Source organism: Kwoniella botswanensis, chromosome 1 (genome assembly GCF_036426115.1).
Source record: "Kwoniella botswanensis chromosome 1, complete sequence".
Taxonomy (NCBI): domain Eukaryota; kingdom Fungi; phylum Basidiomycota; class Tremellomycetes; order Tremellales; family Cryptococcaceae; genus Kwoniella; species Kwoniella botswanensis.
The window spans coordinates 12,931,651-12,946,882 of NC_088599.1; the positions used below are offsets into that span (position 1 = coordinate 12,931,651).

General features: G+C 43.5%; 6 protein-coding genes across 6 annotated transcripts; 4 read left to right on the forward strand and 2 right to left on the reverse strand.

The window, feature by feature from the left end:
* Nucleotides 1–389: 389 nt before the first annotated feature.
* On the forward strand, nucleotides 390–2,323 carry L199_004886 (uncharacterized protein; the record flags this gene model as incomplete). The annotated part of the gene is made up of 8 exons (XM_064890603.1): nucleotides 390–639; nucleotides 715–751; nucleotides 830–976; nucleotides 1,051–1,241; nucleotides 1,308–1,591; nucleotides 1,683–1,738; nucleotides 1,839–1,966; nucleotides 2,133–2,323. The coding sequence occupies 8 exons, from the start codon at nucleotides 390–392 to the stop codon at nucleotides 2,321–2,323; spliced, it is 1,284 nt and encodes a 427-aa protein (XP_064746675.1).
* A 302-nt stretch (nucleotides 2,324–2,625) lies between these two features.
* On the reverse strand, nucleotides 2,626–5,751 carry L199_004887 (uncharacterized protein; the record flags this gene model as incomplete). The annotated part of the gene is made up of 4 exons (XM_064890604.1): nucleotides 2,626–3,687; nucleotides 3,755–5,233; nucleotides 5,345–5,612; nucleotides 5,690–5,751. 4 exons carry the CDS (start codon nucleotides 5,749–5,751, stop codon nucleotides 2,626–2,628), a joined length of 2,871 nt encoding a protein of 956 aa, XP_064746676.1.
* Nucleotides 5,752–6,462: 711 nt separating this feature from the next.
* Nucleotides 6,463–8,569, forward strand: L199_004888 (uncharacterized protein; the record flags this gene model as incomplete). Its single annotated transcript, XM_064890605.1, has 8 exons — nucleotides 6,463–6,694; nucleotides 6,770–6,800; nucleotides 6,865–6,962; nucleotides 7,045–7,195; nucleotides 7,308–7,838; nucleotides 7,944–8,067; nucleotides 8,163–8,249; nucleotides 8,333–8,569. 8 exons carry the CDS (start codon nucleotides 6,463–6,465, stop codon nucleotides 8,567–8,569), a joined length of 1,491 nt encoding a protein of 496 aa, XP_064746677.1.
* Nucleotides 8,570–9,007: 438 nt separating this feature from the next.
* Nucleotides 9,008–10,624, reverse strand: L199_004889 (uncharacterized protein; the record flags this gene model as incomplete). The annotated part of the gene is made up of 7 exons (XM_064890606.1): nucleotides 9,008–9,040; nucleotides 9,107–9,218; nucleotides 9,297–9,477; nucleotides 9,616–9,718; nucleotides 10,077–10,124; nucleotides 10,211–10,408; nucleotides 10,484–10,624. The coding sequence occupies 7 exons, from the start codon at nucleotides 10,622–10,624 to the stop codon at nucleotides 9,008–9,010; spliced, it is 816 nt and encodes a 271-aa protein (XP_064746678.1).
* Nucleotides 10,625–10,943: 319 nt separating this feature from the next.
* On the forward strand, nucleotides 10,944–13,784 carry L199_004890 (uncharacterized protein; the record flags this gene model as incomplete). The annotated part of the gene is made up of 9 exons (XM_064890607.1): nucleotides 10,944–12,056; nucleotides 12,115–12,303; nucleotides 12,375–12,510; nucleotides 12,568–12,650; nucleotides 12,707–12,892; nucleotides 12,975–13,061; nucleotides 13,132–13,255; nucleotides 13,334–13,500; nucleotides 13,596–13,784. The coding sequence occupies 9 exons, from the start codon at nucleotides 10,944–10,946 to the stop codon at nucleotides 13,782–13,784; spliced, it is 2,274 nt and encodes a 757-aa protein (XP_064746679.1).
* A 365-nt stretch (nucleotides 13,785–14,149) lies between these two features.
* On the forward strand, nucleotides 14,150–15,169 carry L199_004891 (orotate phosphoribosyltransferase; the record flags this gene model as incomplete). The annotated part of the gene is made up of 3 exons (XM_064890608.1): nucleotides 14,150–14,253; nucleotides 14,421–14,646; nucleotides 14,831–15,169. The coding sequence occupies 3 exons, from the start codon at nucleotides 14,150–14,152 to the stop codon at nucleotides 15,167–15,169; spliced, it is 669 nt and encodes a 222-aa protein (XP_064746680.1).
* Nucleotides 15,170–15,232: the final 63 nt, after the last annotated feature.

Sequence of the window (15,232 nt, forward strand, 5' to 3'; positions counted from 1 at the left end):
CAAATATCAGCACTCCGTATTTATCGGAAACCTCTCTTGCCGTCCATGACGAGTCGTCAGGAACGGCAGTCGAGATTGAATGATTTATTTACTGGTAAATACTGTAAATAGAATGACCGAAGCGAGCGGAATTGTACATGTAAAGCTCGAGTAAAGTAGAGAGCAAGGCAGGAAGATGCAAGGATTAAGCTTTGAGGGACCAATATATGAGTTACAATAGCATGGGATTGAATCGGATCGGATTCGGCCATCCTTGACCGTCAACCTGGGAAGGGATAGATAGAGGCAAAAGATTGAACGTCCTATCATACAAGTCATATAATATCTCCAACTCTTTCACTCTTTTATTCTTTCACTCTTTTCAAGATACCACCATACCAACCTCCGACATGACCTCCAAACCTACATTGATCATATACGGTGCTACTTCATTCACCGCTCGAAACCTCTTATCCTACCTCGATACACACCCCGAAGGAGATTCCTTTGAATTCATCTTATCTGGACGAAATCAACAGAAGTTGGAAATTGCCAATGGGAAATTACAAAGACCCCGAGAGGTGGTAAGTTGTCAGTTGGATGATGAAGATGGTGTGAAAAAGTTGGTAGAGAAAGGTCAAGTGATAGTTAATCTTGCTGGTATGTTTCTCTCGTATCAGCTGCTCATCGACATCGATGGTAGAGTGACAAACTAACTGTGTGCCTTTGTAACAGGTCCATTCAGATGGCATAACGCGGAAGCTCTGATAAGGCATGTCCAATCACGACATCATTACCTATCGGAGTGCAAGCTGACTTCATCATTAATCTCCTTTATATGAATATACAGAGAATGTTGTAGAACCGGCAAACATTATATCGATCTATGTGGAGAATCATCCTGGTTAGCAACGGATATCATCCCAAAATATGATAGTCTTGCCAAACAAACAGGGGCAATCATCGTTCCTTCCTGTGGATTCGATTCGATTCCTTCGTAAGTACATCCCCGCATCTACTCGTTCAAGCCGATTACAAGCTGATTCACGATGATGGCTTTGACCATCGAAGTGACCTTTCACTTTGGCTTGCACACAAGACTCTTCAAAGTCAACATCCTCATCTGACTATCCAAAACTCAACCTCGTTTTTCAAAATGAAAGGTGGTTCCATGTCCGGCGGGACCATACAAAGTATGCATTCTCTCGCTGAATTACCAAAGGATAAGAGAAGGTCAGGGGAGTACGATTGTGTGCCTAATGGTAAGCGAATATGAGAATCACATGTAATAAACGATAGATTGCTGATTTGAGGATATGGGATTGTAGATGGTACAATCGTCAAATCAACTTCACCCGTCAAACTCTTATATTCACTCCCTGATCCCACAGAGCAGAGGAAAACACGATACGGTTCATTCTTCTTCATGTACCCTTATAATCGAACTATCGTCAGACGATCGCAGTATCTCTCCACGACTGGTGCTGGAATAAGGTACGGCGAGAAGATGGATTATGCCGAGTCGATGGACATTGGAAGAGGATGGATTGGATCAACTATCTTTAGTTTAGTCTTAACAATTACATTTGGGTTATTCTTCTTATCCAGTTTCGTAAGTTCTCCCTTAACTTATTTAGCTCTGGTTATGCCCACCCTTAAAGAAGGCACGAGAGTTACTGATATCAAGTAATGTATGTGACTAGGTGAGGAAATTGTCGAATTATGTATTACCGAAAGCTGGAGAAGGCGTATCAGACGAGTGAGTCCACTTTCCGTCCTACCATTCTTCTGTCTAATCCACAGGATTTTTTTTCACACATCACACTGAATTGCTGATTGGTTGATACGTAATACTTAAGAAAACTATTCAAAGCTTCATACGTCGTCGATAACCTTTCCATATCTACTCCTTCGACTGATGGTCAGACTGTGAAAGTATGGACAAAGTTCAAAGCGGACGGTGACCCAGGATACTTAAGCACATGTTGTAAGTCTACCTTTCGACTTACTCTTCTACACTACATATCGGACGGTATATCATATGATGTATAAAATCTAGGGTATAAAAGATCACCAATCAGACCAAAAGGAAAGAAAGATGAAAAAAAATTACAGAAGCTGATTACTGTATTTCATTGTTTGATATCCTCAAGACTTATTGGCAGAATCCGGTTTATCGATCCTCCTCAACCTCCAATCCTTACCTCCCATAACCAAACAAGGTGGATTGTTAACTCCTTCTATGGCATTCGGAGATGTATTGTTAGATAGATTAAATAGATCTGGTAATTTCCAGATTACAAGTGAAATCGTAGATACTAGTGATAATAGAAAGATCGATTAGAAAAGGTTTATAGCTCGAAGAAGAGCATATTCGTATCTTATGTTATTCTACCATAAGTTATGTCATCTTTCAAAGGTATTCTGTACTAGTCAAACACTCATAGTATATTATAGTAAATAGTATCATGATATATGCATTAAAACATTAAATATGTACCCTGATCATCTTTACAACTATATCAATCAACTACACGTTATATTTCGAAAACACCTGTAACATCACGTAGTATACACATACTCCATCGTCATGACTTTTCCCCTCTGCCACTACCTACCTCATATCGTACTGGCACATACCCCTACTCAATAACCATCTCTCCAGATCTTAAACCCTAAATCACCTCCTTCTCCCCAGAACTTATCTTCTTCAGTCCTCTCATCGAGTTGAACACCATCATGCTCCCTATGACTATCACCACCATGTGCCTCAGTCTTATCCTCCTGCTCTTCGTTCTCCTCTTCGACCGTGGATAACCTATCTCGTTCCTCATAATCTCTCAACCATCTACCTCTAGCTTTCACTTTATTAGTTTGTATCTCATCGGTATCATCTTGGATTACTTCGTCATCATCTTGTTCTTCATCTTGGTCGTCAGAAAACTCTTCGATATCTTCGCCTAAAACTGTTTGCGCAGGTGATGGTATCCTGATGTTTCTCTTTCTTCTTGTTGCGTTAGTAATGGGCACCTGAGCCTTCCTAACCTGAGTAATCACATTTGCCTGACGTCTTGTAGTAGGTTTTGGCTTGGAGGATTTAGTAGTATGAGGTAGTCGAACGGTATTAGCAATAGCAGAAAGCGGTTTAACAGGTTTAGGTACTTTCTGTCTTTGTGGAAGTGGATGATCTACTTCCATATCTTCGTCAATATCAATATCAACATCAGGATCATACCTCTCATGAGTCTGGTCAGAAGTATCCGTGCTATCTTCAGTAGTATCTTCGAACCTCTCGTACCTTCCAGAAGGAGAATGGGTATATCTAGGTCGTTTACGTCGTTGAGATCCATATTTTCTCCTGTGGTATTTTGACGTTGTTCGTCTTCTTTTGGAACTTCTTTTCGTCCTTTGCGAGTGACTGGAGGAGTCAGAATGGTGAGAACGGGAATATCCTCGAGATCCGTGAGAATGGGCAGAAGGGATATAAGCATCATCATCTTCCATTGATGATAGAAAGTTGTCAGAAGTATAGCTATCACCATCTGTACCCGTCTCGGTATCGTCAGTGTAGTATTCATCATGGTGGGAATGGGGAGGGTGGTAGGTGTTTGGGCGCCACCCATGGTTCTGTGTGCGAGAAGATCGATGAAGGCATCTTTCTCGAGGGGATGAAGGATGAGCCGATAGATGGGTATGATCGGAAGCCATCTATTTTAACGTTAAGCATCCATTAGCTTATGACATCTTCCCATAATACGACTCAAAGTAGACCCACCGAAATGACACCTTGAGGCTGATCGTCCAGACTCAGCATATCACGTCTAAGGAGATCGAGCTCATCGACTGTTTCATCTGCTATTCTCTCCAGATCGTTCACGACTTTTGCACTCAGTCTCTGAGCTTTGCCGGACTGAGATGACTTCTTTTGCCTTTTCGCCTTTCTGAGCTTGACGATTTCCTCATGAGCCTGTTGTAGTCCAGCAGGCGGAGCAGAGTCGATGTTGGCAGCTTGTTCGTGAACAGGAAGTGGACCCGATACTGGTTGATACCAACTTGTCGCAGTGTTGTCGGTCCACCCAGGACTCGGCTGAGGATGAGGAAGTGGAATTGAATGACGAGAGTGGATATCTTGATAGGTCTGTCGCACCTGCTGACTTGGAATTGGCGTCATACCTGATCCATCTTGTAAGTTGCCGGGAAGATCTGCATGTGATTGGGGAGGTAAGAAGAAAACTTCGGGTGTAGATCTAAATCTGACCTGATGCTCGCCATTCTTCGATGTAAGGATAGAGGCCTGGTAGTATGGGTTGTCGTTGAGTAGAACCGTTCGGTCTGGTCGCGGATTGCGAGACTGCTGGGTGGATGATGTCTGCGAATATTGCTCTTGATTGGACATTGGATTATGTTGCGGAATGTTCATTGATGTGGTGGGATATTGCTGTGCTTTGTAAAGAGGATCAGGTATAGAATGAATCGCACCATGACGACGATCCAGTGCAGAGCCTCCAGATTCTGGATAGAACGGTTGTTGGCTATGTGTCGATCCGGAAGAAGGATAGTGTGGTGCCTTCAAGAATCTATTGTCGCGTTGAGGGGTCGACGTGGCATCTGGGGTATAGCCATCGAATGGCTGTAAAGAGCTGATGGACTCAGTGGAGTGAAGGGTTTTATTTTCCCCGTTCTGCCAGGACTGAGGAAGAATATTCGACGCTGTACCAGAATGAGGAGAAATCGAAGGAAGAGCGGGATATCGAGCGGTGCCTTGGTCGATATAGTACCGTTGATCATTCGAGACGAGTTCATTGTTGTAAAGGGGATATTGATGTTGAAACGAGAAGGAGTTTTGTTGGGTAAGATCAGGATCGTGCTGAGATAGTGTAGGATGAGCTTTCGGTTGATGAACATGAAGGAGCTGTTGGTTTTCCGGATATTGGTGCTGCTGATAAGCCTGAGGTGGGTGAAGCAGAATATTTGGCTGTCCTTGATGGACGTCGATTCGAGTTTGGTTAGAAGCTCCGTATCCAATGTTATTTTCCTGATACTGGTGATACGGGGATTGTTGTGGTAAAGGACTTGGAGTCGGTGCAGGTGGTAAGCCATGGAAGGAATCACCTCTCCTACGAGCTTCACTTATATAGTTATCTTCCTGGGGCTTAGACGATTCAACTTCATGTCTTCTTGCGTAGGCAGCCATCAAGCCTGTCACATCGCTCTTTTCGGCCGCCAATTTGAGCCAGGATGGAGTATGTCTAGTCTGTAAGAAAGAAAGGATGATATCGATGAGCACCAAGGCCGAAACTAACATACCTCCGTTAGGGGTGGAGGGAAAGGAGTATAGCATCGTTGTATATGGTGGACTACTTACAGCTTGGGAAGATAACGTAGTAGGTCTCCTCTGCACATAATCCTTATTCCAGATATCATTCTTCTTCGTACTTTCAACATCTTTCATACTGATCCCGAACTTCTCTTTGATAGTCTGCTCCTTAACACCCCTTTCCTTCTCCCTCTTAGCTTGCATCTCCTGATACAACTTCCTTCCTTGTGCATTGGGTGGTACCCTGTTATACTTGGCATTGTATGAGAAGTTCCTTCGTTTGTCGTACAACGATACTGGCGTCTCTGAGCGACCCCTAATTCAGATTCGTTGCACAATGTTAGACTGATTTCAGCGGTTTGGCTAGGGGAGATAAGGATTAGATCAACTCACGGATCTTGTTTATGCCTTTCTAACGACTCCTTGAATTGTTGAGCTAATGTTTGAATAGGCATGGTATGACGTCGATGGGGTTCAGACTGCAATAGATCTATGCTCTCGCCTGACTCTAGTGATAGAATGCTATTCAGTAGCTCATAGTCCCCCGTCGTGAGGGAAAGGAAGAGGAAGAAGACATTGAGTAGACATTTCATCATGGTTGTCAGAGTAAAGTCAACCGCGCTCATCCTCACTTTACCGCCGGTGATGTCAAGAAGGATGAAACGCCACGTGGTAGAAGGAACCAAACCTGAAACGCACTGATCGCCAATCCCCTTAAACTTATTCGATCGACCGTGCCCTAACGGATCACTCTTTTCCACTTTCACATCTTATCTCGATATTCTAGACTACTGTTCACGAGCCATACAAGGACATTCATGTACTCGTACTACGACATGATGAAACATCCGCCTAGAAGAACACAATAACACTCACTCTCACCGAACCAAAGAGCTAATCTCGACTAGTGGACTAGTTGCCAAGTGTATATAAAACAGACATCCTTTCATACTAGAAAAAAACCCCAAAAAGTACTCATCCAATCTCCCTTGTTCACTTTCACATTCCCACTCATACTCAGACCATCTAGCTGGATGGCAAGATAGATTCTGGCAATTGTACTTTGGCTCCATCAAGCTATATAACTTCTCATCTACTATCTACGAAGACAGTTTCATCACAAATCACACTCTTTTATCTTCCTTCTGCATCTCAGACGTATCGTTATGTCACATACACCAGTAGACGATCATTTCATCTCCAATCCTGACCTCGATCTTCTAGGTCATCGACCTCACAAATCCGCGATACTATTGTTCCAAGCGTTAACTGCAACTGCAGTATTCCGAGTATGGCCTTCATTGCTATTTATCGGTGGATGGTCAGCAGCAATCGTGGTGATTAATCAGCAGACTAAAGCAGATATGACCGTTCCATCAACTTTGTTAACTGCTTTAGGTGAGTCAGATAACCCTTTACTTGTCTACAAACGAAGTGAAGTAATTTCAATTACACTGACCTTTAAATTGATAGGTGTGTTGTTGGGTTTGACATTAAGTTATCGGTAAGTACACACCATTCTTCTCTGCAATTAGTGATCATCTCTAATTCCATGATGTACATTGCAGTACCTCCTCAGCCTACGGTCAATATGCAGAAGGGCGTAAATTATGGACACAAATCATTCAAGCCAATAGGACTTGGGCTAGAATCGTATGGATTCATTGTAAGCTTGTACTACGGCTCTGTAAATTATTCATTTCAAGCTCATCGAAAATCATCGCTTCTTTGCCTCTTGTCACTTGTAGGCCCAGATGCTATACGAGCCACACCGCCTGAAGATCCCCAACTTCGAGCTGTCGAAGAGACTCGAGCGGTTATTGAGAAAGCTACGTTGGTTAGGATGGGTCTTGCATTTGCAGTAGCTGTAAAGCATTACTTGAGAGGTGAAGAGGGAATGTGGGTTTTGCTTTATTCGTCTGTTCAGAACCCCAATTTTAGTTACAGACAAGTAAAAACAATGTTGTTTGATCTGATAGATTCAATAATACTGACACTGATTTGTACACAGCCTATACGAAGATCTTTATGACCTAGTCAAATTCATCCCCTCACTTCACTTACCATCCGGTATCCCTTCATCCGAGGATGCAAATATCGCTACTGGAAAATTTCCAGGAAAACATCATCATTCATCTTCCATAACCGTCAATTCAGGTACCGAGCTCAAAACGTTATCTTCGCCTTCACCTTCTGACGCTAGTCAATCCGGTCCGAGCCCAAGGATCATCGCTAGACCTGCATTACATCCTGCAAGGGATCCACCAAAATTCAGATTCTCTGAAACCTTCCCCTTTAAGTTCCTCGTGACTAGACGACAGAGGTATAAGGCTGCTGGTAGGGCAGCGATGAGAGAAAGAATGAAAACCGCTAAATCATCTGGAGGAGTTGGTCAGAATGTTCCATTGGAAATTACAATGTTTATGTCTTCCTGGATAGCCAATTTACAAAAGAGAAAGACGATTGACGTACCTACGACGAATGCTTTGTTGGCTGCTCAGTTGTCTATGGCTGAGGCGTTGAGTAACTTGGAGCGAATTCTGTGAGTTTTAAGCTTGAGCCTGTGCTCATCTAATCCCACCTCTAATGTATAAAGAGCAATGTAAGTTGTAAGCGATGGAACTAATTCATCAGGCTGAATTTTTAGGACCACCCCTATCCCATGGTCATACAACGCTCATATTTGGGAAGTCACCTGGATATACTGCTTGGTCCTACCGTTTCAACTGTACGGTGCTGGATTTGGTTGGATAACGATTCCTGCTGTGGTGGTGAGTTTATTCGCATCCCGGAAAGAACACGAAAAGGGGCTGGCCTTAGGTATATAAGCTGATGCTCAATTCGATTCAATGACACTGCATCTCAGATTACATCTTATATCGTGTTGGGTTTCGCTGAGATAGGTTCGGAAATCGAAAATCCATTCGGGTACGATAAAAATGATTTAAATCTGGTGAGTCTCCTCCATTCTCATTGTGAATCACGTGGAAGAGAAGTCTTTTTGCTGAACTGATTTATATCCGACTCTTATGATAGGACTTCTTCACGAACAATATCATCCGAGAGGAATTAGCAGCTATTACAGCCCGACCTTTCTCACTCCCTGACGAATGGATCTTCGTCAAGAATAATGATACCCTCGGACGAGTCGGTATTGGAGCAGACGAATTGGCTACGAAAGGTTTAGAGGAAGTCAGGAATTCCTTGGCGGGACTGAGTGGGGAGAAAGGACAGAATGCAGGATTGAGAGGAAGAGCTAGGAGTCCTGTTTAGTTGAAAAATCCAGATTTGCATTCACACTCTTTCCAATGACCGTTCTGTTCATGCCTTTCTTTCGTCAGTCAATAAAAGATTCCATTATAGATGTACTGTACATATAGTAGCATTTTGATTTGTATATATCATATTCAACATCTTTATCTGTATATATCAGTATAACTCAATCAATTTGTCAAGATGCTTAGATCACATTATACTCAATACCATGCAATGCATATACGCTCGGAGGAGTAGACATTATTCGTCCGAATTGCAGGATGATAGGTATGATAAGCAAGTCATGGCTCAACCCCTCCACTCAGTGCGTGCATTGCAAAGTTTCTTCAGATTAGACAAGCAAATTGGCATCGGTAGAATCAAGTTGACAGCAGGAAAGAGTTGTTACATATGAGTGTATTGAGTAATATCGCAATTTAGATAAGAAAACACATCTTAAGCCATGTCTACATCTCCACCACCGTTCGTCTAATTATGAACAAACACCAAAACATCAGCTAAATGCGTTGTATGGGTATATGACGATGAGCTTACCGAGTTATTCATGAAACTATCCAACTCTTTATCTAAATCACCTTCGGATTTAGGTCCGCCACCTGCTCTCTTACCACCCCTACCACCTGCACCACCTCGACCTCTTTGAGGACTATCAATCAATCAAGGATTCATCAGCTTGCATGCTTGTCCCTGTCTGGCTCAGAGAAAAAAAAACAGCTGGACTTACCCTCCTCTACCTCCTCTTCCACCTCTTCCACCCGCAGGTGGGTTAGCAACACCGCCACCTTGAATTCTCGATAGTAACGATTGACCACCTGCGTTAGCTTGTCCAGCTGAGCCTGGACCGCCTGGACCGGGTCGGGGTTTGGCTACGATTGGTGGGAGGAGACGGATAGAGATTGTTTGACCTAGTATGGATATGGCACGGTCAGCATCGATGATGTGATATGAGAAGTAGACATGTAATTTGAAGGTAGATGGAAAAGGGAAAGGGAACTGATTGAATGACGTTGATGATGATCCGAGTAGTGTAGATTATAACTTACCTTTCGTCATGGCTCCGTCGAATTTGTTAATAGCGATCTTAGCTTGTTGAGGAGAAGCGAATTCCATCGTAGCTTCACCTTTCGATCGACCTGATCTATCGTACTATTTGATGCGGTGTTTTGCCGATAGGAAAAAAAGCATCTGTAAATGCAACAATAAATGATAAGCTTACATGCCTCAAGTCGAACAGGAGATGGTGGGGGGAGCTTACCAAATAAGGGAATAGAACAAGGCGGGGCATAAGCATTATTTTCTATCCCTTCATATTGTTATCACATATCGAGTCGCCTGTCCGACTGATCCTGCTGACACGGGAAACGAAATCCAGCATCCGACCTAGATCGCCGCATCCGAAAAGAACGTGTCGAATCCGAATGCAGAGTCCAGTCTCTTTCCGGATCTTTCTTCTGCACGGAGTGTGGTGATTGTGATGAATGACAGATGGAGGTTAATCGCTTACACGTATAGTAGGTCCTTGAACCAAAGTACCAGCTTGTGAGAAGATCCCCTATGAAATATATCACACAATGTAGAACGATAAGCTTGACTTTCTGCCTCAACTGAATGGTAGTCCAGGACGGGCGGTAGGCTTACCTTTAGATCTGCAGGAGTAACTTCATAATGTAATCCAACAACTTCGATCCTAGTTGAAATTCCCGTAAATCCGGCACCTGTACCAGTCAAACTAGCTGTATTTGTCCTATCGCCGCGTCGATCGTTACCATTACCGGATTTAGGCCCTTGGTATGCGTCATGTACCCATTTCTCATCTGTAGATCTGGGTGGTGGTCTCTATAATTACGTTCAGACATCAAGACGTTGCATCAGCTTGATTGCTTGATTCAAAGCAGAGAAGGGCTAACTCACAGAATAAGGTGAATTATTCGATCTCCTTTCGTTCCCGCTGCTCACTCTTGGTGCTCTTCTCTGTTGTCCTTGATTTTGAGAAGAGGGAGCAGTCTTTCGCTTTTCAGCGACTATTTCGTCGAGTGATTTGTCGAGATCCATCTTGGTTTATGCGATTGTGGTGTCGTAGGGTGATAGAGTGAGATCGACAATGAGGGTGATGAGTGGAAGAGATGAAGAGATGTAAGATGTAGGTTAGGATGAAGCTCCGAGACATGACTACTTGGTTGAGGTTAGGCTTGCCAACTCATCCAGTTTGGGCGCCTATTGCGATGATTCAGTGCCTGAACGGACGCGTCGAGCTCAAGCTTACAATCTTCTTCAGCTTCGAGTCCACCTTGAACCGCAAACCAGAGATTATTTGGATCTGTTCTTGCCATTGCGACGTCATTCATGGCCACATAGATCCTCACTGATCACCATGGTCACCCGGGAATCCCACTCGCCAGATCCACTAGCTCTCACTGATGACTTTGACGACAACGAGGAGATAGGAGAATGTATAGTCGTAGCTCGCACTTCACCCAAATACGCTGTCGCCTCCACTCCCAAGAAGAGGAAGGAACCTGTAGTCGAAATCGTCACACCACGGAAGAGGAAGCAGGTAGAAGACGTAGATACTACAGCTAAGAAGACGTCTAAGGGACCAAAGACACCTTCCGTATCGGGAGCAAGAGCCAGTCCTACTCCTAATGGTAAGATCAAATCCAGATCAATCGGTTCTATAACTGGATCAACCACCACACCTAACAAGAAATCTACATCTATATCCACACCTTCCCTCAACAAGAGCTCTACACCGAAACTCAAGGACACACCAACACTAGCATCAAGTCTACACAAACCACTCCCTACACCCCCTTCTGCTCAAACCCAGAATGGCTCAAGTAGAAAGAGACCTAGGATATCATCGCCTGCTAAACCCGGTTCAAGTGTTGCTAAGGCGTTAACATTCGATGATGAGATATTTGAGTCGCCCCAGTCCAAAACCAAGACTAGAGAAGAAATAAGTAGGGAGACGTTCCTGGCCAACGAGGCATTGAAGCGACAAAGAGAAGCTAGGAACTTCAATTATAAAGGTGAAGCTTCGGCTCCGAAATTAACTAGATCAGGTCGGGTAGTGGGTCATGATGTGACCCCTTCGAGAGATAGTGAAGAACTGGATGAATATGGTGGTATCATCTATCAAAGGGACGAAGTGAACCCGTTAGGTATACAAGCTCCTATTATACCTGATGTGGAAATCCGAAACGATTTACAAGAAAAAGAAGATCCTGATATAATGATGGTAGATGATGAAGAGCGAAAATCGAATAAACAGATAGAACAACTACCCAAATCAGCTCAAATATATTTGAGGAATGTACTTGCTACATTGACTTCACAAGGTACATCTACGAACCCACCACCATTCGTTAATGAGGAGAAGAACGAAGCGTTAAATGGGATTGTGAATTTACTGAAAGGGACGGTGGAGAGAGGCGAAGGGAATAGCGCATTGGTTGTCGGTCCAAGAGGAGTAGGCAAAACGAGAGTAAGCTGGAAAATTCTGTTCCAAGCTCGGGATGATCAGCTGATGAGTATGTGGGTAGACTGTTGCTCGAGCGTTAAATCTTCTCCTGTCAACCTCAAAGACCTCTCCGATAACTGTACGACTCTCTGGGCTGGCACAGACGAACGATCGGCTGGCGATTAGAGAGATGGGTAGACAGATTGCTCAAGCCGAGGGAAAGAAAGTGGAGAATGAAGAAGAGGAGGTAGAGGAGGAAGGAAATGACGAGGTATGTCTGTCTCGTACGGCTGAGTATGGTGGTTGGACTGACAAGGTGATGTTTGTGGATCTGTGTAATAGGAATACGCGCCTACGACTCTACCTTCGCATTTACTTGCACTTCTTACCCAACCATCTCCAAGGGCGATCATCATTGTAATAGAGGAATTTGATCTGTTCACTGAGCATGCCAGACAGGCGTTGCTATATTGCTTGTGTGAGCTGAGCGATCATGTCTAGTCATAGCGCAGCTAACAAGTGTATTTTTATTCAGTGGACGTCGTTCAGAGTATCAAGACTGGTCCAGTGGAGAGTACAGGGAGAGGTGTAGCGGTGCTGGGTATAACGACTCGAATTGTACGTCAACGGTTATTACGACGTGTTGAAAGGGCATTAACAGTGACTTTTGACAGGATACTTTACTGTTACTTGAAAAACGAGTTAAATCTCGATTCTCCCATCGTACTTTCCGTATACCATCTCCGATCTCCTCTGACGGCATAGGTTGGAACGCGCTCCTGATGGACTCATTGATACCTTCTAAAGGGAAAGAGAATGAGGAGGATAGATGGAAAGGGGATTGGCAATTCGCTATACAGGTGGGTAAGGGTATTCATACCCTGGTTTCAGTTGATGAACCAATGGAATAAATGCTGACTACTGGATGATTGGATGATATAGATGTTGTTGAAAGTGGATAGGATAAAAAGGAATTTAGATAGATTAACTGGTCTGACAACGGATGTTAGGAATTTATATAGACCATTTGTAAGTTTATGCCCAGCTGTGTATTTGGTCTGGGTGACCGTTTTAGCTGATGGATTGGGGTTCATGGTAGATTTTACCTGTACTTAGCGTACTTTCATCTAAAATCGATTTCATGTCCATTCAGGAATTAGCGGATAGTGTGATTTCTCAGATCGAAGGTGCAGGATGGGGCTTGCAACTGAACAAGTTGAAAGGTAGGCAGGCCTACTTCTGTAACTAGTGTTCTATACGGATACGAATAAACGAGTTGATTTGGTCTGGTATTGCTGTAGGATTACCTCACCCTGCTCTGGGTGTATTGATCATCACGAAACACCTCTCGTATGCTGGTAAAGAAGAATTCAATTTCGCTCAAGTCGAAGAAGAGTATTTGAGGTTTTCGAGGACGAAGTTGGTGGGAAGTGGGAAAGTGAGATGGCCAATTGGTGTTTTGAGGAATGTAAGTTGATCCGTCTGTTTACGACTTACGAATTACAAATCGATCTCATGACGAGTTGATAACAGTGCTAATTGCGAATGGCAATGGGGACATAGGCGTTTGACCATTTACTGAGAATATCGTTACTGGTACCAGCAAGTAATGCCTCGCTGAAACCGCAATTCCAGAAAGTCAGATGTACACTTTCGCCACACGAGATCGTAGGTTGGTTCAAAGGTGAGGGAGCGAATGTGTTGGGTCCGGAATTGGGTAATTGGGGTAGGATGATGGGTGGCCATGCGTAGGGTGTGTGAAGCTGTTTTTTGGCTCTGCTCTCTGCTTGTTGCTTCTTGCGATATATCGGATTTGGATCCTTGTATATATGTTTTGCGTTGCTCTCATACTTCCATTTCATCTTGTGCATATATATATATACTGTAGGAAATGTCATTATTGTAGCTATATCAATGCATTGATTCTTGTTGTGACATCCTCCTACATTATCTGAGAGTGAATCACGAGTGGAGGGACGATTCGATCGAGAGATAACGATTTTCCCTTCTCCATGTATGAAATCCCATTTCTTTCTTCTTCTTTCCTCTTCTCTTTTTCTCCTTCTCTCTTCTCCTCTCCCTTTCACAATGATCAATCGATTAACCCCCGAATCACAATGTCAGCCGCAAGGGAACTCAACCAAGAAAAAATAGCATTCATCGAAGCCGCTATCGAGCATGGGGTATTGTTATTTGGAGAGTTCACTTTGAAATCGGGAAGGTGAGTTATCTATCTTACTGGTTCCAAATGGATCATTTGAGCTGATGTACGTTTATTGTCATGATTCAATGATCCATTTTTTCTCATCATTCAAACTTACTCAACTGGATATCTGCTTCATATGCTATATGACCAAATGTCCAATTGGTATCACTTCGTCGACACAGAAAATCACCATACTTCTTTAACGCCGGTCTCCTCTACACTGGATCCCTCCTCTCTTCCACATCCAAAGCATACGCCAAGATCCTCACTTCATCACGTATACCCGAATTCGACGTGTTGTTCGGTCCGGCATATAAGGGGATTGCGCTGGCTGCTATCACAGCGGTGGATTTGAGTAGAGCAGGAAGGGAAGTAGGATTTGCATACAATAGGAAGGAGAAGAAGGATGTGGGTTTATCTTTCAACCACTATCAAGCGAATGATAGTACTGATCATCTGTTTCTTCTTACTCCACTTATTCGATATCACTAACATCCAATGAACTCATTCAAAATCACTGTTATCTTTTCCATTCCACCCATTCCATATGACTTATCATTCAATCGATTAAACCGTATATCACCATCCACAGCACGGCGAAGGAGGTGTTCTCGTCGGATCCCCACTCAAAGGTCGAATCGTCATCATCGACGATGTCCTCACTAGAGGTACAGCCATAAGAGAAGCCATCGAAATAATCAAATCTCAACCTGAAGCCACCCTCGTTGGGGTAGTACAACTTGTTGATCGACAAGAGAGAGGTACAGGAGACAAGTCGACGGTCCAAGAGGTTGAAGAGGAATTTGGCGTTCCGATTGAACCTATCTTGAATTTACAGGATATCATTGCGTACCTTGAGAAGAAAGGGGGATACACTAAGGAGTTGGAGGATATCAAAGAGTATAGAAAGAACTATGGGATTGAACTTTAGTGGATTAAATGAATAGTTATTAGGCTGGGTGCAACGTTACTTTAGAATCGAAGATGTTATGTG